Genomic DNA, 27,927 nt, shown 5'->3' with positions numbered 1-27,927 from the left:
TGGCAAATGTGTTTCAGATATGTATTCAAGATAAGATTACCTAAAAAAAATCTATTAAAATGGTTGTGATCATTGGATTAGAGGGGAGTGCAAATAAGATTGGCATTGGCATTATTGAAGATGGAAAGGTTTGTGTTTAAAATGTTCAATATTCATATCTTATTAAGACCAGGGTTAGATATTTCATCAGAAGAAAAACTTGTTTCCTTTATTATTATGCTTTAAAAATATGCTAGCGGCTTCGCCTCTAGAGGGGGTATCGTAAACCCAAACTCGAATCCACCCGAACAGCATTTTTATTTTAGTTATTAAGAAAATGTTTTTTTTGGGGGGGGCAATTTTTTAGGGTTGATTTCTTTTGGGAGGGTGATGGTATCCTCCCCCAAAATAGTTATAAACCTTCCAGGGACCTACTAGAAGCTACCCTGTTAAGGAGATCCCGATCGGTTCAGCGGTTAGCGAGATCCTTCGATACAAGCAGACAGACAGAAAGACATCGTTCTAATTTGTATTATAGATAAGGTCTTTTTAAATGCTGTTTTCCTTTTTTGATATCAAATATTTTAGATTGACATACATTTGCAGAAAAGCAGTACATTTTAACTCAAGAACATGCGGAAAAAAGGTTTAGAATATTGTATCTTCAAATGACATTTTCCTCGTTTTTTTTTAAGATGAACATGTAAAAATTATTCAAATTATATATTTTCAATCAAAACACTGGCTATAAGAGTATTGTTTATATTTTAGGGACCTATGTATTACTTAGATACTCTTGATCATACATGCAGTAGTTGGGTTCTTGGAACCCAACTGGAACCCAACTTTTCTCCTCCTTATGAAGGGCCACCCTAGTAAAAGGAGGGGCCAACCTCCTCGCAAGGAGGGGCCAACCTCAAAAAGGAGGGGCCAACCCCCCAAAAAAGAGGGGCCATCCCCTAAAAAGGAGGGGCCACCCCCCTAAAATGAGGGCCCAACCTCTAAAAAAGAGGAGCAACCTCTTATTTTAGTTCTTTTATGATTCCTAATTAAATAATCAGAATTATGTTCTATTTTAAGGTGTTATAACCCTGAAAACGAGGGGCCACCCCATTAAAAAGGAGGGGTAACCCCCCTAAAAAGGTAAGGCAATTCCCTAAAAAGGAGGGGCCACCCCCCTAAAATGAGGGGCCAACCTCTAAAAAAGAGGAGCAACCTCTTATTTTAGATCTTTATATTATGATTCCCTATTAAATAATCAGAATTATGTTCTATTTTGAGGTGTTTTAACCCTGAAAAGGTGGGGCCACTCCATTAAAAAGGAGGGGCCACCCCCCTAAAATGAGGGGCCAACCTCTAAAAAAGAGGAGCAACCTCTTATTTTAGTTCTTTATATTATGATTCTTTATTAAATAACTAGCGGCTTCGCCCCTAGCCTCTAGGGGCTTTGCCCCAAGCGGTTAGATCAAACTAATTTTTCGTATTTTAGATTTAGAGGAAATTTGAAAAAAAAAAATATTTTTTTGGGGGGAAGACTTTTTTTTTGGGGGGGGGGGGTAGTCGACCCCACTATTTTTGGGGCAGACAGACAGACAGACATCGTTCTAATTTGTATTATAGATTAGAATTATGTTCTATTTTAAGGTGTTATAACCTTGAAAAGGAGTGGGGCCACCACATTAAAAAGGAGGGGCCAACCTCCAAAAAAGAGGAGCAACCTCTTTGAATTTAGTTCTCTATACTACACATTGCGATCTTTAGACAAAAGTAAACTTCAATATCTAGGCTTGTATTTGAAGAAATGATGTAATTTTTTTGCTTAAGCTCGGAAATGACTTAAATTTGCTTCTGTTAACTTCTAATGTGCATTTGGTAAGCACGTCTGGCTGTTTTGGAGGAGCGAAGCTACCCTATTTTAAAAAAATCTATAAATTATCATAATTTTAGTTAGGATAGGAATATTTTAGCAAAATCAACGTCTATGTAAATATTTCTTATATGCAAACAAAGTTAAAGAATATAGCGTCAGGTGCGCCCAGTTCGAGTCCCGGTATTTTTAGGTAGGCCTAGTATAAGTAAAATAGGACACTTAAAATGCATGTTTTAAAGGGGGGAGGCGGATGTGACACTTTTTGAAACCAAAAGTAAAACGTGCATTATCTCAGCCCATAAAAGAGTTACAGCTCTAAAATTCAGCACAGCAGTTGCTTTTGTGGAGAACAAAATGGAACTGTGAAGAAACGGCGGCGGAACAGCCGCTCCCTCCGAAAACCGCTGTTTCCCGCCGAAATTTCTTTTGCCTTGACACTTATATGATTTAACACTTTAACAATAACCTAATTTTCAAAAAAAACTTTTGATTTTGTGTTATTACCTTTATTCAAAGTCTAGCTATCTTCATTTAAAGTTTGTATACAGAAATAAGAACTTGACATCATGTATTTTTTCTCTCTTGTGTTAAACAAAAAAGCTAACTTTTAACAATTTATTTCTCTTGTGTTACACAAAAAAGCTAACTTTTTACGATTTTTGTTTACATATTTCTTCATGAAGCTTCAATAGTTGCTAATATGAGTAAAAGGGGGACGTAACTTAAGCTTTTTTGATGCAGGGGGGGGGGGGGTTTCTCAGGAACCACTTGATGAACCGTGTAAATTTTTTGGACTTAAGCTTTTATGGGTATGATCATCTTATGGTTTCAAAGTCTTCTTCTAGTTTTGTAGTTACCCCCCTGCCGCCAACCACTAGGTCTCCCGGGATCAAAAAAACCCATAAAAATGAACCTAACCTTTATTTTCTCAGAAACCATTTAATCAATAGAGATGATTTCTTAAACTTAAGCTTTTATGCTTATAAACTAACTTTCAGTATAGAAGTCACCCCACCTGCGCCAATCCCTTGCCCTCCGGGGCTCAAAAAACCCTAGAATTTGACCTAACCTTATTTTTCTCAGAAACCATTCGACCAATAGAGATGATTTCTTAATCTTAAGCTCTTATGGTTATTAACTAACTTCTAGTTTAAAAGTTACTCCCATGCCGCCAACCCCTAGCCCTAAGGGACTCAAAAAAACCCTAAAAATTAACCTAACCTTAATTTTCTCTGAAACCATTCGACCAATAGAGATGATTTTATAAACTTAAGCTTTTATGGTTATAAACTAAATTTTGGTTTAGAAGTCACCCCTCTGCCGCCAACCCCTAGCCCTCCGGGGATAAAAAAACCTATAAAATGAACCTAACCTTTATTTTCTCAGAAACCATTTGACCAATAGAGATGATTTCTTTAACTTAAGCTTTTATGGGTATAAACTAGCTTTTGGTCTAGAAGTCACCCCTCTGCCGCCAACCCCTAGCCCTCCGGGGCTCCAAAAAAAACCCTAAAAATTAACCTAACCTTAATTTTCTCAGAAACCATTCGACCAATTGAGATGATTTCTTAAACTTAAGCTTTTATGGTTATAAACTAAATTTTGGTCTAGAAGTCACCCCCCTGCCGCCAACCCCTAGCCCGCCGGGGATCAAAAAAAACCTATAAAATGAACCTAACCTTTATTTTCTCAGAAACTATTTGATCAATAGAGATGATTTCTTAAACTTAAGCTTTTATGCTTATAAACTAACTTATAGTTTATAGGTCACTCCCCTAGCTCTCCGGGGCTCCAAAAAACCCTAAATTGAACCTAACCTTAAATTTCTCAGAAACCATTTGATCAATAGAGATAATTGCTTAAACTTAATCTAAAAAGCTAATAAACTAACTTCTAAGCCCAGTTCACAAAAGACAAAGGTCGACCTCTGGAAATTTTAGGTCGACCTATAGAAGCTTTAGGTTGACCGATTTTATAAAGGTATTTGTGGGTTGTACTTGTTTAGGTTGACCTACAGAAAAAATCGGTCGACCTTAAAAGTTATTTTTGAACTGGGCACTAGTTTAGAAGTCACCCCACTGCCGCCAACCCCTAGCCCTCCGGGGCTCCAAAAAAAAACCCTAAAAATGAACCTAACCTTAATTTTCTCAAAAACCATTTGATCAATAGAGATGATTTTTCAAACTTAAGCTTTTATGGTTATAAACTAACTTTTGGTTTAGAAGTCACCCCGCTGCCGCCAACCCTTAGCCTTCCGGGGCTCAAAAACTTTAAAAATGAACCTAACCTTAATTTCTCAGAAACCATTTGATCAATGGAGATGATTTTTTATGTGTATAAACTACTTTGTTTGGCAGATATATGGTTATAAACTAAATTTTATTTTAGAAGTCACCCACCCCATAGCCACCCTGGGCTCAAAAACCCCCTAAAAAATATACTTTACCTTAAATTTCTAGTAAATTTTTTTTAGTAGGCTTTCAGAGGAATAACCTAACCTCAGTTTTCTCAGGAACCGCATTATTAAATGCAGATATTTTGGACTTCAGCGCGCAAAAATTTTTTTGTTAGAGATTTTCTATTTTGGGGGGGGTATTTACCCCCCCAAAATTGTTAGGGGGGGTAAATACCCCCTCCTAAATGATTGGGGGTGCCTACGGCACCCCCAGGGTAGGGGTAAATTTTAAATGGGGGGCTAAAATCGCCCCATTACCCCCCCCCTTGGACGTCTATGGATAATTGCTTAAACTTAATCTATAAAGCTAATAAACTAACTTCTAGTTTAAAGGTCACCCCACTGCCACCAACCCCTAGCCCTGCAGGGCTCCAAAAAAAAACCCTAAAAATGAACCTAACCTTAATTTTCTCAAAAACCATTTGATCAATAGAGATGATTTTTCAAACTTAAGCTTTTATGGTTATAAACTAACTTTTGGTTTAGAAGTCACCCCCCTGCCGCCAACCCTTAGCCCTCCGGGGCTCAAAAACCCTAAAAATGAACCTAACCTTAATTTCTCAGAAACCATTTGATCAATAGAGATGATTTTTTATGTGTATAAACTACTTTGTTTGGCAGATATATGGTTATAAACCCATAGCCACCCTGGGCTCAAAAACCCCCTAAAAAATATACTTTAGCTTAAATTTCTAGTAAATTTTTTTTAGTAGGCTTTCAGAGGAATAACCTAACCTCAGTTTTCTCAGGAACAGCATTATTAAATGTGCAGATATTTTGGACTTCAGGTGTTATGGGAAAAAAGAGTTGGGACTCTATACTTTGTGAATTAAAAATTTTGTTAAAGCAAAGCTACCCCCCTGCCGCCAACACCTAGCCCTCCGGGGATCAAAAAAATCCATAAAATGAACCTAACCTTTATTTTCTCAGATTCTCAGATTTCTTAAAGTTTAAACTGAAACTTTTATGCTTACAAACTAACTTATAGTTTAGAAGTCACCAGCCTGCCTCCGACCCCTAGCCCTATGGGGCTCAAAAACCCTAAAAATTGACCTAACCTTATTTTTTTCAAAAACTATTTAATCAAGAGAGATTATTGCTTAAACTTAAGCTATAATGCAAATAAATTAACTTCTAGTTTAGTTGGTCACCTCCCTGCCGCCAATCCCTAGCCCTCCAGGGCTCAAAAAACCCTAAATTGAACCTAACCTTAATTTTCTCAGAAACCATTTGATCAATAGATATGATTTCTTAAACTTAAGCTTTTATGCTGATAAATTAACTTTTAGTTTAGAAGTCACCCCCCTGTCGCCAACCCTTAACCCTCTGCCGGGGCTCAAAAACCCTAAAAATGAACCTAACCTTAATTTCTCAGAAACCATTTCATCAATAGAGATAAATTTTTATGTGTATAAACTACTTTGTTTGGCAGAAATATGGTTATGAACTTAATTTTATTTTAGAAGTCACCCACCCCATAGCCACCCTGGGCTCAAAAACCCCCTAAAAAATATACTTTACCTTAAATTTCTAGTAAATTTTTTTAGTAGGCTTTCAGAGGAATAACCTAACCTCAGTTTTTCAGAGACCGCATTATTAAATGCAGAAATTTTGGACTTCAGCTGTTATGGAAAAAAGAGTTGGGACTCTTTACTTTGTTAATTAAAAATTTTGTTAAAGCAAAGCTTTTCTTTTATAAGGTTTGATCTGTGAGGGTTAGCTTTTTTTCGTTAATTTAGACATATTATAATTGTCCTATTGATTTTAAACTTTGCATGATAATTTCTATAGCATTTAGGTACAATTTAAAAAACGTAGCTACTCTATAATCATTAACAGAAAGTCCAAATGTCCATTTAAAACATGCTGATTTTTAAAATTAAGGTTAGGTTATTTTTAGGGTTTTTTTGGAGCCCCGCAGGGCTAGGGGTTGGCGGCAGTGGGGTGACTTCTAAACTGTAAGTTAGTTTATAAGCATAAAAGCTTAAGTTTAAGAAATCATCTCTTTTGATCAAATAGTTTCTGAGAAATAGGTTCATTTTTAGGGTTTTTGAGCCCCGGAGGGCTAAGGGTTGGCGGCAGGGGGGTGACTTCTAAACTAAAAGTAAGTTTATAAGCATAAAAGCATAAGTTTAAGAAATCAACTCTATTGATCAAATGGTTTCTGAGAAAATGAAGTTCATTTGTAGGGTTATTTGAGCCCCGGAGGGCTAGGGGTTTGCGGCAGGGGAGTGACTTCTAAACTATAAGTTAGTTTATAAGCATAACAGCTTAAGTTTAAGAAATCCTCTCTCTTGATTAAATAGTTTCTGAAAAAAATAAGGTTAGGTCAATTTTTAGGGTTTTTTGAGCCCCGGAGGGCTAGGGGTTGGCGCAGGTGGGGTGACTTCTATACTAAAAGTTAGTTTATAAGCATAAAAGCTTAAGTTTAAGAAATCATCTCTATTGATTAAATGGTTTCTGAGAAAATAAAGGTTAGGTTCATTTTTAGGGTTTTTTGGAGCCCCGGAGGGCTAGTGGTTGGCGGCTGGGGGGTGACTTCTAGGCTAAAAGCTAGATTATAGGTTAAGCATAAAAGCTTAAGTTTAAGAAATCATCTCTATTGATTAAATGGTTTCTGAGAAAATAAAGGTTAGATTCATTTTTATGGGTTTTTTTTGATCCCGGTAGGCCTAGTGGTTGGCGGCAGGGGGGTAACTACAAAACTAGAAGTTAGTTTATAAGCGTAAAAGCTTAAGTATAAGAAATCATCTCTATTGGTCAAATGGTTTCTGAGAAAATAAAGGTTAGGTTCATTTTTAGGTTTTTTTGGAGCCCTGGAGGGCTAGGGGTTGGCGGAAGGGGGGTGACTTCTAAACCAAAATTTAGTTCATTAGCATTATAGATTAAGTTTAAGCAATTATCTCTATTGATCAAATGGTTTCTGAGAAAATTAAGGTTAGGTTCATTTTTAGGTTTTTTTTTGAGCCTTGGAGGGCTAGGGGTTGGCGGCAGGGGAGTAACTTCTAAACTAGAAGTTAGTTTATAACCATAAAAGCTTAAGTTTAAGAAATCATCTCTATTGGTCAAATGGTTTCTGAGAAAATTAAGGTTAGGTTCATTTTTAGGTTTTTTTTTGAGCCCTGGAGGGCTAGGGGTTGGCAGCAGGGGGGTGACTTCTAAACTAGAAGTTAGTTTATAACCATAAAAGCTTAAGTTAAAGAAATCATCTCTATTGGTCAAATGGTTTCTGAGAAAATAAAGGTTAGGTTCATTTTTTGGGTTTTTTGGAGCCCCGGAGGGCTAGTGGTTGGCGGCTGGGGGGTGACTTCTAGGCTAAAAGCTAGATTATAACCATAAAAACTTAAGTTAAAGTAATCATCTCTCTTGGTCAAATGGTTTCTGAGAAATTAAGGATAGGTCCATTTTAAGGTTTTTTGGAGCCAGGGAGGGCTAGGGGTTGGCGGCATGGGAGTAACTTTTAAAATAGAAGTTAGTTTATAACCATAAAAGCTTAAGTTTAAGAAATCATCCCTATTGGTCGAATGGTTTCTGAGAAAATTAAGGTTAGGTTCATTTTTAGGGGGTTTTGAGCCCTGGGGGGCTAGGGGGTGGGGGTAGGGGGTTGACTTTGACTCCATAAGATGTTCATACCCATAAAAGCTTAAGTCCAAAAAATTTACACGGTTCATCAAGTGGTTCCTGAGAAACCCCCCCCCCCCCTGCATCAAAAAAGCTTCAGTTACGTCCCCGTTTAATATTCATTATACAAAAATATTTCTTGAAGTCTAAAAAATAACTACCTAAGTAATAATAAGTAAAAAATATCAATCATTTTAATTAACCAATCAAATTGATCAAAATTCAGTTTTTAAAAAAAATTGTAAATATTTCTTTTTCACAAAAAACTATAAAATTGCTTAAAGATTGTTAAGAAGGGGATTCTTTGACTGTCTTCAGCATAATATCTAATTCTAATAAAAATTAATTACCATTGTATTAGTGTTACTATGGCGCGAAGCGCCAAAAATTGTTTTTAGTGATTTTTTGGCGCGTAGCGCCAAAAAATTTTTTTAACACCTAAATGCAGACCTATAAGAGGATATTTTTCTATAAGGAGGAGAGGGGCCACCTAGTGGAACTGAGGAGCTGAAATGTACTGCATGTATGCTCTTGATCTAAGCAAATAGTCATAATAACCTTAATCTTGAGGCATCTTATTATTTGCAGGTGTTATCAAATCCTAGACGAACCTACATAACCCCTCCAGGTGAGGGATTTCAGCCCAGAGAAACCGCTAAACACCACAGGCAGGGATAAGGAAATAATAAAATTGCATGAAAATAAACTAAGTAAAAAATTAAAAGATAAACTGCTTTTTGATTGCACGGTCTGTTTCCCAAGGTTTTCACCTACCTCTTACTAGCCCATTGTCACTCACCTGACATAGTATCAGTATAAAATATTACAACGTTAAAATCTTGATTTGAGCCGATGTAGCAAAGCGACTCTATAACTCATTTTCTTATTCCGCCTGTCAGTATGATTCTCGTGTACGTGTGATTCTCTGTAATTTATCTTCTACTTTTAGTTTTCACCCCTGCCCTTTACCTCAATTTGTCGATGACGGGTAATACATATCTGAAAATACGCAATGACGCAAAAGAGTACAAATGATACGCAAATTCTGATCACAACTCTTACGTTTATCTAAAAATGCAACATATAATAATAGCTATTAAAACAATTTTCAAGCATAACTTTTATCTTATTAGGATAACAATTAAATAAGAAAAATATTTTTTTATTTTAAGAAAGACTAGTGGCAACGAACGCCCCCAAGAAGCCTCTAGGTGTTCTTAAGGTGGGAGGGGGATAAGTCAACCGCCCTTCTACTTTTTAATTTGAGTTTTAATAAGAAATATTGAGAAAAAAAATTTGGGGTGGGATTTTAAATTGGGAGGGTGGAGATACGCTCTCCCAAAATAGCTTAAAACCTTCCCTGTACCTAAAAAAAAGCTTAATTGCAAAGGAAAATTAAACAGATGTCATTTAAAAAAAAAAAAATTTAATTGGCACATTTGTATAAACACCTGTAGACTCAAGAACGACGCACAAAATAGAGAAAGGAATAAAGAGAGAGGGTAATTCAAGTTTTAAGATATCCTAAAATAGTTATGATCGCCAACTTCCTTCACCAATTTGTCGAATGTTCATCAAGGGGGGGGGGGGGGAAGTTCTGACACATTTGCGTAAACCTGGTGTATAGACTTTATCTTTGGACTGAGAGGATAGGTTATTAGGGATAAAATCATTCTTATATGATGAATTTCCCCCAGATTTAAGATTTTTTGGTTAGGCCTGTAGGTTCCGGAGCTCCAGGCCTCCAGGTGGTCTCTGTACAGGTAAAAATGATTTTTTTTTTTTTTTTAAAGAGTTATATGTCAGCTTATGAGACAAAATATGTATGTATTTTCTTCAAATATCATTATGTGAATAACAATCCAAAAGAAGCATATTTTGTTTTATAAGTTAACCTCTAACTCTTAAAAAAAATCTTATTTTGAACATTTACCTGTACAGAGACCACCTGGAGGCCTGGAGCTCCGGAACCTGGAGGCCTATCCAAAAAATCTTAAATCTGGGGGAAATTCATCATATAAGAATGATTTTATCCCTAATAACCTATCTTCTCAGTCCAAAGATAAAGCCTATACACCAGGTTTACGCAAATGTGTCAGAACTTCCCCCCCCCCCTTTTTTTAAATGTTTTCATCCTTGTTTATTATACCTATATTATTTCCTAATTCTGTCTGTAGAGAGAATGTTTTAACAGTTCTTAAAGAAGCTTTAGAGGAAGCAGATATGACTCCAGACAAAATTGACGCTGTAGCTTATACCAAAGGTGAATATTATAGATATTGAATAAGAGTGAACAGGGATGGCAAAATAAAAACTACGTGGTTTTAATCAAGTGGTTTAAACCAAAAAAAAAAAGCTAAAAAAAACAAAAAAAAACCAAGGTGGGATGGTTTAAATGGTTTTTTTAATACAAAGGCCTATCTTTCCAGTTATATCCTTATAATAAAGTAACAGGATGTTTGTATGTGTGTTTGTATGTTTGTATCAAAGGATCTCGCTGAACCGCTGAACCGATTGGGTTCTCCTTAACAGGGTAGCTTCTCATAGGTCCTGGGAAGGTTTATAACTATTTTCTTTGGGGGTGGGACACCCCCAACCCCCCTCCGAAAAAAATTTTTTAAAAACTTTTTAACTAAATTTAAAAATGAGGGGGGGGGGCAACCCCCCCCCCCAAAAAAAATTTTTTTTTTACTTTTTCTTACAAAATATAGAATAAAAAATTCAATTATTAAATTCGACTCTCTCCTCCTCAAGTGCCCCTAGAGGCCTCTAGGGGCCTAGCCGCTAGTCTTTTTTTAATGTAAAAAATACAGTCAAAAACACAAATACCTAATTCAAAATTCTTTTAATAGTTTAAATCTTTATACTAAAGGGGTAGTTTCACGAAATGCATTTGAACTTAATTTAGTGAACCGCATATTTTTTCTTAGTTAATGGGGTAAACTACATTTAAATAGCATATATTTGAAATAAATTCAATTTTCTATCACATAGTTTTTAAAATATCAAGACCTGAAAATTGTCTTTTTGTGATATATGCAATTTAAAAAGACGATTTTCAAGTCTTGATATTTCAAAAACTTTGTGGTAGAAAATTGAAATTTTTTCAAATATATGCCATATAAATATAGTTTAACCATTTAACCAGGATAAAATATGCGGTTCACTAAATTAAGTTCAAATGCATTTCGTGAAACTACCCCTTTATACTAAATTAGAATACCTTAATTTGGATATTATTAAAAAAAACAAAAAAATTGTTAAAAAAAACAAAAAAACCTGGTTTTTATTAATAAAAATTAATAAAAACCGGTTTAAACCAAATAAACCACACTGGTTTGATCTTTTTAAAAAAAAACCTGGTTTTTTCCCATCTCTGAGAGTGAAGACATTCATTACATTATCAGGTAGTTATTTCGGTAAGTTATTTGTGAATTTCTCTAAATAATGTTTTTTTCCCCTCTTAGTTCATCCAGTAGGAGGAGATGGGGTAAAGGAAGTGGATTTGGTGTGGGGAAAGTGCTCATTATGTTAGCCAGCTACAAGTTTCACTTTATTAGAGTACATGATAATCTGTTGTAAGATCCAAGTAATAATAAATCCATTTTTGTTAGGTCCTGGAATGGGTGCCCCGTTGGCGAGTGTTGCTGTAGTGGCAAGAACAATTGCCAAGCTTTGGAACAAACCTATTCTTGGTAATTACAATTTTCTGATATTCTCAATTAAAAAAAATATACAATCGTATTCAAAAATAGCGCAGCGTAAACAAGTTAAAATCATTTCATATTAAGTAATTTAGACTTACAGACATGCCATATATACATATAGGTAGGTAATATTTTTGAAGTTAATAAAGCGTGAAAGTAAAGTGCATGACAAGAAGTTTTGGCTTTATATTTGGACTTGTTCTAGTATTCATAATTTTGGAATATTTTATCCAAATGTAAATAATATACCTAGTTTTTTTAAATGTCATAAAATCCAAATGTTATTCCTTACAATAATAATAAGAGTACACATTACATTAACAAACAAATAGCAATAGACAATATTTTCGATTAGTCTAAAAGTTTATTTGTAATTTAGGTTTATTGATATTATTTCAGGAGTGAATCATTGTATTGGACACATAGAAATGGGAAGACTTATCACAGGCATGAATATATGCATTATTATATTCACAATAAACAAGGATGTATAATAAAAATAGCCTGAAAGATTTCCGGACTAATATAATATTTAGCTTTCTTACAATTCGCAAACGATCTAACCAACCATTTCTAAGATTTTAGCGGACATTAAATAACTTTTTACTTAATAACAAATTTTTTTTCATTGCTATTCATTTGATAGAACTTTCCTTTTAGAATAGGTACCTACTTAATCTGTATTTTGTTATAGTAAGGTATAAAGTAATAATTTCAGGGGTGTATATTCTTCATAATTCCCTTCTTTTAAAGTATAGAAATATTTAGTATTATTGCGATATAAATCTAGGAATGAAATTCAACATTGTTGAAAAATATACACCCCTTAAAAAATTCACTAGAAATTTCCATTTATTAATCTTTATATTCTTTAAAAAACAAGGAGCTGAGAATCCAACAGTATTGTATGTTAGCGGAGGAAATACACAAATTATTGCTTATGCTGAGAAAAAATACAGGCATATCTCAGAAATAATTACAACTGTAGGTACGTTGAAAGACGAATTATTTACACTCCAGTATTTGCTTGCAGGCTATCAAAGACAAAGTGCATTTAACGAGTTGTGGATACTTGCATAAGCAGCGTGGCCATATTCTTCAGTATACTGAAAATCTTCAGTATTCTTCAGTATTTGGAAATTGGGCTTCAGTATTTTCAGTAAATACTGAATATTCAGTATTTGAAAATTTTATTCAGTATTTTTCAGTTTTTGGAAATTTTCATGATTCAGTATTTTCATTATTTCTTAAATTCCAAAAAATTTTGCATAAATAAGATGTTTTTTCAAGTAGTTGATGTCAGATTTTTTTCGGCACTTCGCGCCTCACTTGACTTTCCTTTAAATTACCCTATAACTTTGTACATTAATTTTGTTTTTTTTTATGGTAATCATAGACGTCCAAGGGGGGGGGGTAAAGGGGCGATTACCCCCCCAAATTTTTTTTCATTTTACCCCCCCCCGTTTAAAATTTACCCCCAACCATTAAGGAGGGGGTATTTACCCCCCCCCCCCCCCAAACAATTTTGGGGGGGTAAATAACCCCCCCCCCAAAATAAAAATCTCTAACAAAAAAAATTTTGCGCGCTTCGCGCGCATTTTTAAATCTAAATATTTAATAAAATTTAAATTACCCCCCCCCAAAAAAAAAATTTTTACCCCAGGGGGTAAATTTTGGGGGGAGTAAAAAAAATCTTACCCCTGCCAACAGATTTCAGGGGGGGTAATTAACCCCCCCCAAAAAAATAAAAAGCTTGGACGTCTATGATGGTAATATACATTTTTTTTTCAATTTCATCTCAAATGTAAATTTTTTAGATATTTGAGATGCTTTTATACAGTTTTTTTTTCAGATATTTTTTTTGTCTATTAATAGAATGAATAATCTAAGGTGAGTACTTTGCATGATTATTAAAGGTAAAGTTTTTTAAGCATGCTCTTAAATTAACTAAAAAGTATTTAAGTTTTGTAATCATTTAAAATATTTATCAGTCATTTTCTGCTTAATTGGTGCAAGAAAATCTAAGAGGCAAAATTAAAAGGTTTTTAAAATATCCCCCAAATTATAAAGTTATGATATATGAAATTTTGAAATGAGGAATCATATCAAAAAAATACTTATTCAGTATTTGTATTTTTTTGTTCAGTATTTCAGTATTTTTTCTTATTTTAGGATTCAGTATTTTCAGTATTTCCTTTTTTTTCTTCAGTATTTTCAGTATTTTTTCTTATTTTAGGATTCAGTATTTTCAGTATTTCCTTTTTTTTCTTCAGTATCAGTATTTTTTTGGTTGTGGCCACACTGCTGATAAGTGAACCTTTAAATGTGTTTGTAGAATATGATATATATTATATATAGGTTAGCCATGAAGATATTTGAAATAAAAATAAACTTTTACCATGCAGTTTTTGAGTTTCGTCCAAAAATGTCTAATTTATGTAGGTAAAAGTCACGATTTAAGCCTATTTTTAAAACTACCCCTTTTAAAGATTTTAATGTTTCTTTGTGAAAGTAAAATATAAGATAATGTGTTATTTTACCTTTACCTTTGAGAATAATTTAAAAGTAAATTGAATTGAGGGGGGTTAGAAATATGTAATTAAAAAGATGACAACATACATAAAAGCGGAGCTCATTAAATCAGACGAACAAACTAACATTAACTAACATGAATTGACAGCGCTTTTATCATAAAAGAATTTAGACTCTATCATAAAGTTGCTTATCAACTGATAACTAAGTGTTACAGGAATCGTGTTGCCAAGTTTGAAGTCGACCGGACGATTTTAAATAAGAGCTATATATCAAGAACATATCAAAATTGTAGAACAGCTTCGCTTTAATTAGGAAATACAAGTAAAAACATAACTTAATTAAATATTTCTAAGATAGCTTATTTCAAGAATTTTCGGAGAAACCATTGACATTGCCATTGGAAACTGTTTGGATAGGTTCGCCAGAGTTATTAAGCTGTCGAATGACCCCAGTCCTGGGTATAATATTGAACAGGCGGCCAAAGAGGGCAACAAATTTCTTCCATTGCCCTATGTTGTAAAGGTAACCTTTTCTGTAGATAATTCTTATTTATTGTTTGTGAGTCCGCTGTTTCGGTATTGAGCTAAGCTATTGTATTGTCATTATTAATGCCACTTAAGTGAGCTTGCGGTTACTCCCCTAGAGGCTTTTGGTGCACTAAACACAGACAGACATCCACATAGACATCATGTTACTTTTTATAAAATAGTTTAATTTATATATAAAACTAATCAACATTGTTTTAATGTGTTCATATGTAAGTAAATTGATATGGTTATTTGTTAACGGGTTTTACAAATCAGTAGAATAGACTCGTAGACATGTCTTTATTTAGTACGTCAAAGTTCCAATTTAAAATTGTAGGGTACACTCAAAATATTGTGATAAAAATTAGATTTTAGTCTCATAGTCATTTCTTTGCTAGTGCAGTCACAATATGTCAAATATCATCACTCAACCTTGTGCAAGTAAACAAAACCATATTTATTTAGGGCATGGATGTTTCTTTTTCTGGTATTCTTTCCTATCTGGAGGATAGAGCTGAAAAATTAATTGCCTCTGGTGAATATACTAAAGTAAGTCTATAATAGTTATAAAACGCATCGTATTATGGACATCATTCCGCGGATATTAAAATAAAAAAATATAAATTTAAAACCAGCTTGTAAGACCCGGAATAACAAAACTGGAATAATTTTATGATTTTTACTTTAATATTCGTGGAAAATTGTCTGTAATACAATGCTCTACATAATTTTTGACTATGGCTGAGAACCAGTTCCATACATTAATATGAATTATCAAAAGTAGGCTTTATAATCAACTTTCTACAAAAAAAATAGGCAAGAATCATGCATTTGTCGAAAACTTTTATTCGCCTTTGGGCAGATTAATATATATTTTACAAGGGTGGTCAAATCCCTGGAAAATTTATCATATTACATGGGGATGTTCTAAGTTGGTTTGATTGACTTAAAATTCCTGTAAAAAAAGCCAAAACTTACCCTTTGCAAATATAAAGCAATACTGAACTAATGTTTAAGAATTGACTACATTTTTTTTCTCGCTTTAGACAGATTTGGACACAGTCTAATATTAATTTTGTTTATTTTGATTTCAATGAGTAAATCTAGTATAGATGTATAATCAGACAACTACCTGGATCTTCCTGGGGACTTTTTTAGTCTGCTAGGAAATTGCTTTCTGGTCCTTTGTAGCGACTTGACTGTGTTTTTATTCCCGACGCTATTGGCTGAATTTCAAAGACCCCATTGAAGGTCCTCGGGAAAGTGACATATAGTTATCCCCCCCCCCTCTCTTTTGGTTTACTCTATTTATCAACGTATTTTCTCAGGAAGATTTGTGTTTTTCCCTGCAAGAAACAATATTTGCAATGTTGATAGAAACTACAGAAAGAGCTATGGCTCATTGCGGCTCAAGGTAATGATTTATTTTCAATAAATATACTTGCCATGTTGATTAATGTACGAAGTGATTCATGGCTTATTCTAGAACTGGGTAGCAATATGGGATCCCCGGCTAACGGAAGGGGGGGGGGGGGGATTTAAAATTGATTTTTAAATTTTTCACTTTCTTATCATATTTCATTTTCCTCCAACTAATGGGTAAAAATGAAATAATTTTTGCAGCTGTGGGAAAAAAATGAATCTTGTGAATGTGCAGAACATACACCCCTGGATAGCAATTTATTTTCGTATTGCAGTTACTACATATTCGTGGACTGTGCTTAAATGTTTATTCCAGTTTTTCCCAAACCAGGAACAATATTGTTTAATCTAACTCTTGTTTTTTTTTAGTGAAGTGTTAATTGTTGGTGGAGTTGGTTGCAATAAACGATTACAGGTACCTCGTCTCGAATTTTATAATAGTAGAATATGTGTCTGTGTGTCAGGTATATCCTTATACTAAAGTAACAGGATGTCTTTGTGTTTGTCTGTGTGTTTGTACCGAAGGATCTCGCTAACCGCTGAACCGATCGGGTTCTCCTTAACAGGGTAGCTTCTCATAAGTCCCGGGAAGGTTTATAACTATTTTGGGGTAGGGTACCACCACCCTCCCAAGAGAAATGACAAAAAAATCAAATTTTTTTTTTAAAATTTAGGAGAGACTCCAACGTCAAATAAAGAGGTATCGTACATAAAAAATTAACTTTAAACAAAAACATTTAAAGTGCCACTAGAGGCCTCTAGGGGCGTAGCCGCTAGTTTAAGTATCTATAATACAAAGTAGCTTGATGTCTGTCCGTCTGTCTGTCCCTTAAGATCTCGGTAACCACTGAACCGATTGGATTCTACTCTTCAGGGTATATACCTATTGGTCCTGCGGTGGTTTTAAGCTATTTTCTTGGGGGGTGGGACACCCCCAACCTCCCCAAAAACAAAAAAAATCCCCCCCCCATTTTTTTTTTTTTTTTATGAATACGAAATTTACGAATTTTACGAATTTTGCGAATTTAATCGCAAAATGTTTTCCTGCTGGGTAGGTGCGAAAATTTGTGATCCGTTCTGCTGGGTAAGTAATAGAAGATGTAATTATACCTCTTGGGGCAAAGCCCCTAGAGGCTAGGGGCGAAGCCACTAGTAATTATACAATGCGTTTGGCCGATAGGTTTTGAATCTCCAAGAAGGCTTAGTATTAAGTTTTATGTAAAAGGAGGGAATGGGGGATGGAGGGATAAAGGGCAGAAGGGGTAATCAACGATCAATTATCGTGTTTAAAATCGTTTGTAGACTTTAAATATTGGGAGGAAAGAAAAGGATGCAGATTGAGTTTTCTTCTTTGTTTGGTCACTACATGAATCATAGTACCTTTTCTTATTCCTAGGAAATGGTGGATGTAATGTGTAATGAAATGAAAGCTAAGCTCTGTGACTAAACCTTTTCTTATTCCTAGGAAATGATGGAAGTAATGTGTAGTGAACGAGGAGCTAAGCTCTACGCCACTGATATGAGATTTTGTATTGATAATGGTGCCATGATCGCTCAGGTATTTTTGTAGTAGAGCAGATACTCTATAACTGGCATGTTCGTCTTTACGTACAAGTAATGCGTGCCATAACATGCTGATTCTTGTTTAGTAGTAATTTAAAAGTATCAATTCTTAATGCATAAATTGTGTATAATCTCATAAAGGGGGAGGTAGGTTGAGCTAATATTCCGTAAAGGTGTGAGTTTTAAGACTTTAAAACAGTAGTAGAACGATAATATTCACTAAATATGTGTATTCCTGATTGAAAAGAACTAATGACAATTTTTTTTTTGAAAAGTTAACATAAATTCTATCGTTCTACTATTTTTAAGCCTTTAAACTCTCACTTTTACGGAATTTTAGCACAACCTACCTCCCCTTTAATAAAAGGGGGGGGGGGGGGCGAAAGTGACACTTTTTGAAACCAAAACTAAAAGTCAAAGGAACTCAACTAAAAAAAGTGTTACAGGTCTGACATTTTGCATGGCAGTTGCTTTATAGGGGTACAATATGGAACTGTGAAAAAACGGCGGCGCAACCGCCGAAAACCGCCGAGAAAAGGCAACAAAAATTACGGCGGGAAACGGCGGTTTTTGGCGTTGCGCCGCCGTTTCTTCACAGTTCCATATTGTACCCCTATAAAGCAACTGCCATGCAAAATCTCAGACCTGTAACCCTTTTTTTAGTTCAGTTCCTTTGTTGACTCTTAGTTTTGGTTTCAAAAAGTGTCACTTTCGCCCCCCCCCCCCCCCCTTTATTTACAATAGATCAAATGCCAAAATTAGAAATGAATATTATAGGAAATCCAAATATCTAAAGTAATACCTAAGGTTTTTTTCGTCTGAAGCTTAAGATCCGATTAGGTCCTCCCTTTTAAATGCAAAGCCCTTAGATACTAGGGGCTAAGCCGTTAGTTTTAAAAAAGAGTACTATTAATTAGACTATCAGAAAAGTTGAAGGCAAGATAATTTGTCTATTATGTTTTATGTCTCTGTCCATTCTGTCAAATCTCAAACAAAATTAATTTTTGTTTAGGCCGGCTGGGAGATGTACAACGCTGGGATTCGAACCAACTGGGAAGAAACCGCTATCACCCAGAGATACAGAACTGATGACGTCATTGCATCTTGGAGAAATTAATCTAGTCCATTTATTTCATTTTGAGATTGTGATGAAATTTATTTAAAAATCGAAAAGTAGAACTTAGCAGTTTAATTTTTTTAGAAAGATTTGTTTACTTTTACTGTAAAAAATGAGATAGAAATAACATTATTTTTAAAGTAGCAGATAATTACCTACTTAAATCTTTATTTTTTGTCCTATTTTAAAATTTTTAAAAAGAATATTTATTACTTTCTCTTTCCTACCTAAATATTTATAAACATTAATTATCAAAAAGGCTGTGAACCTACCTAATGTTTTTTTCTCTTCAGAAACTAAAAAAAAAATGGGAGCTTCGCGCCGATCCAGATCGAGGGATCGGAAAAGAAGTAGATCACGTGACACTAAGAAAAGAAGTAGATCACGTGACATTAAGAAGAGAAGCAGATCACGTGACAACAAGAAAAGAAGCAGGTCACGTGACCTCAAAAGAAGCAGCTCTAGGGACCTCAAGAAAAGAAGCAGGTCACGTGACCGCAAAAAAAGCAGATCCAGGGACCTCAAGAAAAGAAGTACATCTAGGGACCGCAAGAACAGCAGATCACGTGACCTTAAGAAAAGGAGTACATCCAGGGACCTCAAGAAGAGAAGTAGATCACGTGACCTCAAGAAAAGAAGCAGATCCATTGACCGCAAGAGAAGCAGATCACGTGATCGTAAGGCTAGTAAATCACGTGACACCAAGAAAAGAAGCAGGTCACGTGATCTTAAGGACAGAAGCAGATCCAGGGACCGCAAAAAGAGTAGATCCAGGGATCGGAAACGGAGCAAATCCAGGGATAAAAAAGGAAGGGACAAATCATCAAGGAGCAAATCCCCCAGGAAAAATGCCAAAAGAAGCCGGTCCAAGGACAAAAGGTCGGTCAAATCAAAAGATTCTCGCAGTATTTCCCGTAACAGAAGCAAATCAAGAGATAAAAAAGATTTAAAGAAAGAAAAAGAGAATAAAAGAACTAAAAGCAAGTCTGTAGAGAAGGCAAAATTAAAGAAAACTGATGAAAAATCAGATAGAATAAAATCATCTGATAGAAGTGAATCACGGGATAAAAAACAGAGCCTTTCTGGTAAAAATAAAAGGGATGGATCAAATTCAAACATGAAAGATAAAAAGCGTAGCATTTCTCGAGGTAAAGGCAGGGATAAATCAACAGAGGAAAAGAGCAGTAAATCAGGTGATAGGAGGAGAAGTAAATCAGCTGATAAAAGAAGCAAATCCAGAGACAAAAATCCTCCAAAATCTGGAGAAAAATCTACGAGCAGAAAAAGTAGAACCCCTGAGAAAAAATCAAGAAAATCTTCAGTGACCGATAACAAACTATCACACGAACGCAAAGTTTCAAAGGAGAAACGAAGCGAGTCAGGCTCTAAATCCAGAAAAGAAAGAAGGACTCCAAGCAAAAGCCAATCCCGCGACGAACGGAAACAATCCCAAAACAGACAAGATTCCTCCGTTGAAAACTCAATGAAGGATAAAACTGAAATAAATGGCAAAGCTTCACGTGTAAAAAGTAAGTCCAGGAGTTTATCAAAAGATAAAAACAAGAAAAAACATTCAGTTGAAAAATCTTCAAGAAAACGTCGAGACGAATCAAACTCATCCAATGAACGAAGAAACAAGGATGATGAAAGATCAAAGAAGCGTAAACGCTCGCGCAGCCGCCAAAGATCAAGGGCACGTGATTTGAGGAGTCGTTCAAATCATCGATCACGTAAACGCTCACGTTCTTACTCGAGAGATAGGTCATCAAATAAAAAGGTATGAGATTAAAGGATAATTCTATGATATAAAATAGTCAGGTTTATTTGTCTGTAGCTTAAGATTTCTATATCTACTGAACTAATTAAGTTCCCTTTTTTTGTAAGCTTAATATAGGTCCTGGGTTAGTTTCTGTTTTTTAGATTTTTAATATGGTGATGGTTTAAACCCATTTCTGTCCCATTTTTACTTTTCCCTTTTTGATTACAGAGCCCTTTCATTGATGATAGTTTTTTGTTTGTTTATTAATTTTGGTTCGGTTATATTGGGTTATGGATTAAGTACCTACTATAATCCAGCACCCCGTAGGGGTTAGGTGTAATAGAAAAAATTAACCTCACAGCACTGACCCCTTTTTTTAATTGATTTTTAAAAAGAAATAAGGGGTTGGGGTTGGTTAGTGCAGTGCTCAATAAACAGTTTGAGAAAAAGCATTATTATAAGTTTACTACCTACCTATTTCTTTAAACTGTTCTAAAAATAGGTAAAAAATACGGCGTCAAGTGTTTATGGAGTAGACCTGTCCAAGCCAAAGAAAGAAGACCACAAACAGGAAAGGACGTAGTTAGAATTTTTTAAAGAGTGGGGATTAATTTAATTTTCTCTTTCCAGTATGACTTCGAAACCGATTAATATACACTTTATTATCAAGAATCAGTTCTGAGCCATACGATAAATCATGCATTATAGACAGCAATCCGCGGATAATAAAATGAATTATAAGGTCGATTTCAGGTTTGTTGGCCCCGAATAACTATTCTATATCCAGAACTTTCACCCAATGCTTTGAAGGAAAACTTTCACCCAAAAATATTAAGAGTTGATGGGATGGTAATTGGGTGGATTTACCTTTTTTCGTTCTTGATTTCCCCTTGATTTAGAATTTATGTTCAACCTTTAAAGCAATCTTTTTTGTTACAAAAAAACTTTTCTAACTTCGCCCATGCAAGCAGGCAGCCGTCAATAGTCGTCTATTGAGCTTAGTCAAAGATCAATACAACATCACAGAGCCGTGGCAGGCAAACAAAACTAAACCTGTAGAAGATAAACAACACACAGAAAATTCCAGGCCCGCCGAAAAGAGAAGCATTCCCCCAGCAGCTGAAAAGTATTCCCCTAGTCGCCATACCAACACAGATTCTGATGATGATTCCTCAGACGATAATGATGATTCCAAGCGTGGAGATGAGAGTGGTATTGAGAAGGAAAGTGATGATGAAGCAGCTTCTAACAGTGACTCTGAGGTAGGTGTTGGAAATTATTTATTCTATCGAGGTAAATAGGTAATCAATATTCATGTAGATGTATCTTATGTGATCCTTCTAATAGTCATTATGTCATATTACTATTTTTAAGGAGGTAGTTATACGAAATGCATTGAAACTAATCTATTGAACTAAGTGTTTTTTTATTCTGTGATATAATGCGATTATAAAGCATAACTACCTAGAAAGGAAAGAATTTAAATGTTTTACTACTTATTAGGGTTGGGCCGGATATCCGGTGTGGCCGGATATCCTGCCGGATACCGGATATTGAAACTATCCGGCCGGATATCCGGCCACACCGGATATCCGGATACCGGATATTGAAACTATCCGGCCACACCGGATATCTAGATACCGGATATTGAAACTATCCGGCCGGATATCCGGCCACACCGGATATCCGGCCCAATCCTACTACTTATTTCGTTTTTAAATATCTAGACTTGATATTTTTAATTTTGTGATACAAATTGTACCTGATATTTTTATCAAAACAGCAAAGCAAAACTTTTAAAGGTTCCATATTGTTTATTAACTCCTTACTTTTCTATGAAATAGATGTTTAAATCAATATTATTGTAATTTATGCTTTTTTGTAACGATAACCCTAACAACTAGGCCTGTTAGACTTTATGTGTAGGTATCTAAAAAAATGTCTGGTGAAAGTTTTTTTTTTTTTAAATCTGCAAAAAATATTCTAAAGTTTACAAATCTAAATAATTTTAACTAATTAAATGCACTTCATGGAACTATCCCTTTAGGATGAAAAGGATGAACACAACACAGCACATGAGCAAGTAAATGGTGAAGGAGACAAGAAGAACGGTGATGACACTAAGAAAGAGAATAAAGCAGAAAGCAAGAATGGGGAGGATAATAACAAGAATGGGGAAGATGTGAATGGCGATGCTTCTTCTACGGAACATGATTCAGAGGTAAAGATTGATTGAAAGTTGGAATAAGTATCTCTCATGTTTTTGTTTATATATTGCAGATTTGAAGTCAAATGCATAGATATGTATTTAGGAGGGTCTATTGGTAGAAAATGTACTGACAGGTTGATGGTTAATTGATGATAAGCAAGAGCTGAAGTCCTGGGGTTGATATTTTCAACCAAGTTTAATACTTTCCCTTCCCCTCTCTATCTCTATTTTCCCCCAATTCATATGATGAAATATATACTATATAGTTACCTTGAATAACTCGAACTCACATGGGGTAAGGGGTTGGGGGAGAAATTATCAAGAATAATGCTTCAGTATTATAGGGAAAAGGTGTGTCTCAGAAAACGCCATCGTCAAGTATAATAGAACAATTTCAATAAAAACGACGAAAGTGCTGCAGTTGCCGCTTAAATATTGTACCTTGTTGTCTAAGGAATTATTGTGAAAAAAACTGATGAATAGGATAAATAAATTATACAAAAATTGCTGTTAAAAAAGTTTAAAATCGATATGATAACATTACTAAATTAACAATAAAAACTACACGTTGCACACGGATATACCCTTTTAAAGAAAAGCTTCTCTTTTATAAAATGGTTTGTTTTTTAGTCGGAGGAGGACACTAAGAAAAAGAAAAAACGAAAGAAACGCTCATCAGACAAAAGCAAGGACAGATCTAAGAAATCCAAAAAGTCGAAGAAGAGAAAGGGACGAGACAGGGATAGGGAGAAGGATAAGGAGAGAAAGAGAAAGAAGGGAAAGAAGAGAAGCAAAGATGATAAGAAAAAATCCAGGAAAAGTGAGGAGAAAAAGAAGAAAAACAAGAGGAAGGAAGAGATCAACGAAGGTTAGTATAGTTATTAATGGCATCGTATTATAAACAGCTTTCCGCGGATTTAATATGATTAGAACCGGTTCTAATCCACCGGATATTAATCGGTTTCGAAGCAATCCCGGAAAATTACTTAAAATTCCTTTTTTTCTATTATGTACCCATTGATAGGTAAAAATGTCCAATAGTAGCGAAGCTTTTTAGGAAAAATGAAAAAAATAATATAAACCTGATGCAAATAAAGTAATTTTTTAGAACATATTAGGATTTTTTAACTGGATCGGAACAAAGAATTAAAGAGAAGTAAAAAAGGTATTCATCTCAAACTGTTGTAAAAAGGGTCCAATTTTTTGTGTTATATTGTAGGTTATAAAATAATTTTTAAAGACAGACATACGGAAACATATGAATGACTTCAGGAGTAAGGACAAAAAAATGAATGGGAGAGGTTGTGTTTCCTTTTATAGATGGACATACTTATTTACATATATTATGGGACTTGTAGAATAAGTTTTCTACTTAATTATAAGTCCAAATATAATTCGGCGCGAAAAAAATTCAACTTTTTTTGTGATAAAGCTGAACCGGTAAAGAAACTAGCCCCTATGACAAAAGATGAATGGGAGAGGTTGGAGAGGGAGAAGAATTCTAGGGCCATACCTGACACAGATCTCAACAGGTAAATATTCCAGACAAGTGGAAATTTACTTGGCAAGGGGGGGGGGGATTAATTAACACACTCTTAATTGTTTTTTTAAAAAATACCCGATTTGTAAAAATAAAAGGCTATTAAACCCTAGTGCAAATACCATCATTTTTTTGATAGTTTCAAAGGTTTTGGGGTTGCTTATAATTAAAGAAAATACAGAATGATCTTTCTAATTATTCAACTTATTATCTGTATCTGTATCTTCGCTGCTATTGGATAAAAGTATTCATTCGTCCTTGTTGTTAATTAAACTAATGGCTATTGTTTTTTTTAGACAAATGTACTCTGAGAATTCCAAGCGTGTGAAAGAAGAGTTCAACTATGTTCTCAACAGATCCCCACCCCCTGCCCACGTTAAGATGAAGTATAAAACTTTCAGGGCCCCGCAGGGTTTTTAAATTTTCATTTTCTTTAAGGTACAGGGATAGGTGTTTGGAAAAATAATAGTAGAAATTAACAGACAAATATATTTTTTTTAAATTATCCAATTTGAAAATATTTCATTGTTATTTTACTTTTAGATTAAGAATAAGTAAGGTTAAAAAGTAAGGCTAGGGTACTGCAGATCTTAAGGGATAAGACAATGAAAGAAAAATTGATGTAGAACCCCAATGAAGGTAATCAAAATTTCCCCTTCTGAAGTGTAAATAATTTGTTGAAAAGTTGTTAACAAAACAGTTTAGACCAACTAATCAAAATTCAATAAAAGTACCCAATGTTTTAAAATCAACGAATACGATAAGAGGTTATAAAACCTTGGGTACCAGTACAATTTACAGTACAATGTACTGCAGTAATATAGCTTTTCACATAGGGTAAGGTTGTTGTTATTCCTGGAGGGTGGGAACAGGTACTGTTTATTACACTAGTCCCCAACGTTTTATAACTTTTTCTCGTTCGTTCACTCTAGGTTCATTGTGTTGAGTGTCCAAACGGTTTAACCACTAATTGTAATCTACATAAGGGGTAATATTTGTTTCATCATAGGGGATGTACATCAATTTTTTCAGCTATTGCCTTATAACTTTATATTCCTGATGTTATTGGTATTTTTATTATTTTCTGTGCTAAATCATTGTCTGCTCTGGTTTACTTATATCTTTTTAGAACTACTAACCCTGTTCTTAAATTTGTTAGTTTAAAGTGTACATTTATATTGTAATATAAAGTAAATTTTTGAATTTGTTAAATTATGTTTTTTTGTGTGTTAAAGTCGTTTGTTTGAAATCATTTATCAATGTAAAATTAAATTGAGGCATTTTAAAATATTAAATTATTTAGGTAGTACTTAAACAAGAACCATGAATAGGACAGTTAAAGATTAATTTTTTTTCTCACATCAATTATCTCTTTGTTAGCTTATTAAGATCATATTGTCGTTCAGATTTTGGTTTCTATTTAAAGGAACCCACGTTTTAAGCATTTGATTCATATACTTTTTAAGCCTAATTTTTTATCATAATTATAATGAAAATTCATGATTTTGTTTTACTTTTGTAGGCATTTATTTATTTATCATATTTATTGTTTTTCTTCGCAATTTCATTTAAGATTTATTAATTGGATATTGGATACTTTAAATATTGAAGTGGGATACTTTTGCCGATTTTTTTTTAGTTAATTGAGATGCTCAGGACCATAAGACGTCTAAGTGGGGGGGGGGGGGGGAAGGGTGTTAACCTTCTTTAATCTTTAAAACCCCTCATTTTACTTTTCCCCCTCAAAAATTTAAAATATATATTAGATTTCCCCCCCTTAAACCTTTGAAACCCTAATTTACCCATCAAAATAATAAGCTTGGACGTCCCTAAATGCTAATAAAGGGCATATCATCCTACAGATTGTTAAATAAGTTAGAATATAAATTCATTGTTCCCTATAGATGGTAGTATAATATTATATGGCAAAATTTAATCACTGATAACCCTCGCCATAATAACAAAAATAAAAACATGTGGAGGAGGTTTTTTTCTAACTAACCTAATACCCCATATAACCTAAACTAAAGCAATAAACCAACTAATGAAAAGCTATTTCCCACTCTTTATTTTCAATTTATCTAAAAAATATTGGGTGGGTGTTATCAGTGCTCACCAAGGTTCTTTGTGTGAAAGCGCTAAGCATTAGTGTTACATTTTACTTCTTTTCCTAAATCTACACTTTTTTTTAGTTAGAAATTAGAATAGCATTCTCCTTCCGAAGTGCCGAATATGATTGAGTAAATACAATTTATTTTAGTAAAAGTATTGCAACGTAATTTTATTTGTTTTTGTCACACACACGAAAAATAAAGAAGTGTTTTCTCACGTCTGCTAAAATCTCTTTTTGACAGAATTTCAAAACAAGAAATGAAATTTATTGGGGGGTATACCATAGTACAATGGATATAATGATATTATTTCTTGGATCTAACACCAGATTTTCATGTTCGCTAATAAAGTGATACTCGCAGCTGACCAAATAACGATTATCCTCTTCTACCCCTTTTAACCCATCCCCTCCCTTCCCACTGGATGATCCAACTAACCAAAAAACACAGGTCGATGTTAGCAACCTGAATTGACAACATTTCCCCCGTCAAAATATCCACGTATATTCTTCATCCATTGGTGTGCCAGGGTACCATATATGTATCAGACAAACACCCCTCAACCTCCACCCTCTTCCAATTTTCTTTAGACTAAGCATTTAACCCACCCCTAGTCTATTTGCACCACGCATAACTTTGCCAATGATTGTTTGACGTTTGTGTGCGTTTAAGATTATTTTTGCAGACGTGATTGGACACTAAAAAAATAAATAGCTTTGGTCACCCTACAGAAATAAACCTTTTTAGCAGAGAGAAGTTTGTTGAAAAAAAAAGAGATCCATTTTGCATCAAAAAGAGTGATACTTTAAAGGAAAATTAAGGTTTTGTTGGGGATATTTTATCTTAGCGAAAAACCAATTTTACTTTGACTTTTATGCTACCTACTAATGAATAAGAAATATTTCGGAATACTTTTCCATTTGCCTAAGTATTGCACATAATTGTACTTTTCTATTTTATTTTTAGGCTCTTTTATAAAAAACAAAACTTTGTTGTCATATTAACAATAAGGCAAAAACATGAATGGTATATTTTAGGTTATTTTTAAGGAAGGGCATTATGATTTTAATTGTTATGGGGGGGGGGGGGTAAACAAATATGCAAGTAAGGTAAAAAATGCTCGAATTGCTCTTTTTATACAATTTTGTATATCCAATTCTAATACCTATTTAAAAAAGTAAAATGAATTATTAGATGAATGAACCAATAGTATCATTTTGATAAAATAATAAAATAAGAAATATTTGATATAATTAAAACTATGATTTCAGGTGTTAAAAAATAAATAAAAAATGTCAGTTGGTCCTCTTACAATTTTGGATGGTGTTGGAGGCAGGGAAGAAACAAAGGTAAAAATTTATGATAAAAAAAATCACCTTTTTTGTAGATTAGAATTAATGGGGGACTGCCATTTACACATCCAGCAAATTTACAGTGGATGTGTTTTTGCCAGTGCATTGGATGTATTTATGACAAACTGAATTTTTACTGTATAAATGACAGTAAAATCGA

General features: G+C 34.2%; 3 protein-coding genes across 13 annotated transcripts in view; all 3 read left to right on the top strand.

Annotated features, from left to right (window-relative positions):
- Tcs3 (Probable tRNA N6-adenosine threonylcarbamoyltransferase Tcs3) lies at positions 1 to 19,241 on the top strand. Its single transcript, XM_080153792.1, has 12 exons — positions 1 to 128; positions 8,514 to 8,593; positions 10,103 to 10,188; positions 11,540 to 11,620; positions 12,032 to 12,079; positions 12,516 to 12,591; positions 14,536 to 14,689; positions 15,160 to 15,243; positions 16,023 to 16,108; positions 16,486 to 16,531; positions 17,582 to 17,674; positions 18,692 to 19,241. The coding sequence occupies exons 1-12, from the start codon at positions 60 to 62 to the stop codon at positions 18,794 to 18,796; spliced, it is 1,008 nt and encodes a 335-aa protein (XP_080009918.1). The 5' UTR covers positions 1 to 59; the 3' UTR covers positions 18,797 to 19,241.
- Positions 19,104 to 27,685, top strand: LOC145314048 (uncharacterized). 10 transcript variants are annotated; one of them, XR_013877606.1, is made up of 9 exons: positions 19,104 to 20,573; positions 21,058 to 21,127; positions 21,528 to 21,817; positions 22,603 to 22,776; positions 23,395 to 23,632; positions 24,197 to 24,296; positions 24,601 to 24,772; positions 25,434 to 26,633; positions 27,101 to 27,685. XR_013877606.1 is itself a non-coding variant. In XM_080153787.1 (8 exons), the coding sequence occupies exons 1-7, from the start codon at positions 19,104 to 19,106 to the stop codon at positions 24,722 to 24,724; spliced, it is 2,466 nt and encodes an 821-aa protein (XP_080009913.1). In that variant the 3' UTR covers positions 24,725 to 24,742; positions 25,464 to 27,685. The 10 variants fall into 10 exon arrangements, 5 of the variants coding, with proteins under 5 accessions (XP_080009913.1, XP_080009914.1, XP_080009912.1 ...); XM_080153787.1 differs by having other exon boundaries at positions 24,601 to 24,742; positions 25,464 to 27,685; XM_080153788.1 differs by having other exon boundaries at positions 24,601 to 24,742; positions 25,434 to 27,685.
- LOC145314049 (uncharacterized) overlaps positions 27,674 to 27,927 on the top strand; it is a 29,600-nt gene continuing 29,346 nt past the window's right edge. For both annotated transcript variants that reach the window (XR_013877612.1, XM_080153789.1), the window contains exon 1: positions 27,674 to 27,764. Coding sequence is in view for 1 of the 2 variants with exons in the window: in XM_080153789.1 (XP_080009915.1) it covers positions 27,708 to 27,764 (57 nt within the window). In the remaining variant the exon portion in view is untranslated. The remainder of the gene's footprint in view (positions 27,765 to 27,927) is intronic.

Source organism: Acartia tonsa, chromosome 3 (genome assembly GCF_053477335.1).
Source record: "Acartia tonsa isolate MP-2025a chromosome 3, ASM5347733v1, whole genome shotgun sequence".
Classification (NCBI taxonomy): Eukaryota; Metazoa; Arthropoda; class Copepoda; order Calanoida; family Acartiidae; genus Acartia; species Acartia tonsa.
The sequence above is the reverse complement of the archived record's forward strand: the minus strand, read 5'-3'. Positions and strand labels throughout refer to the sequence as shown.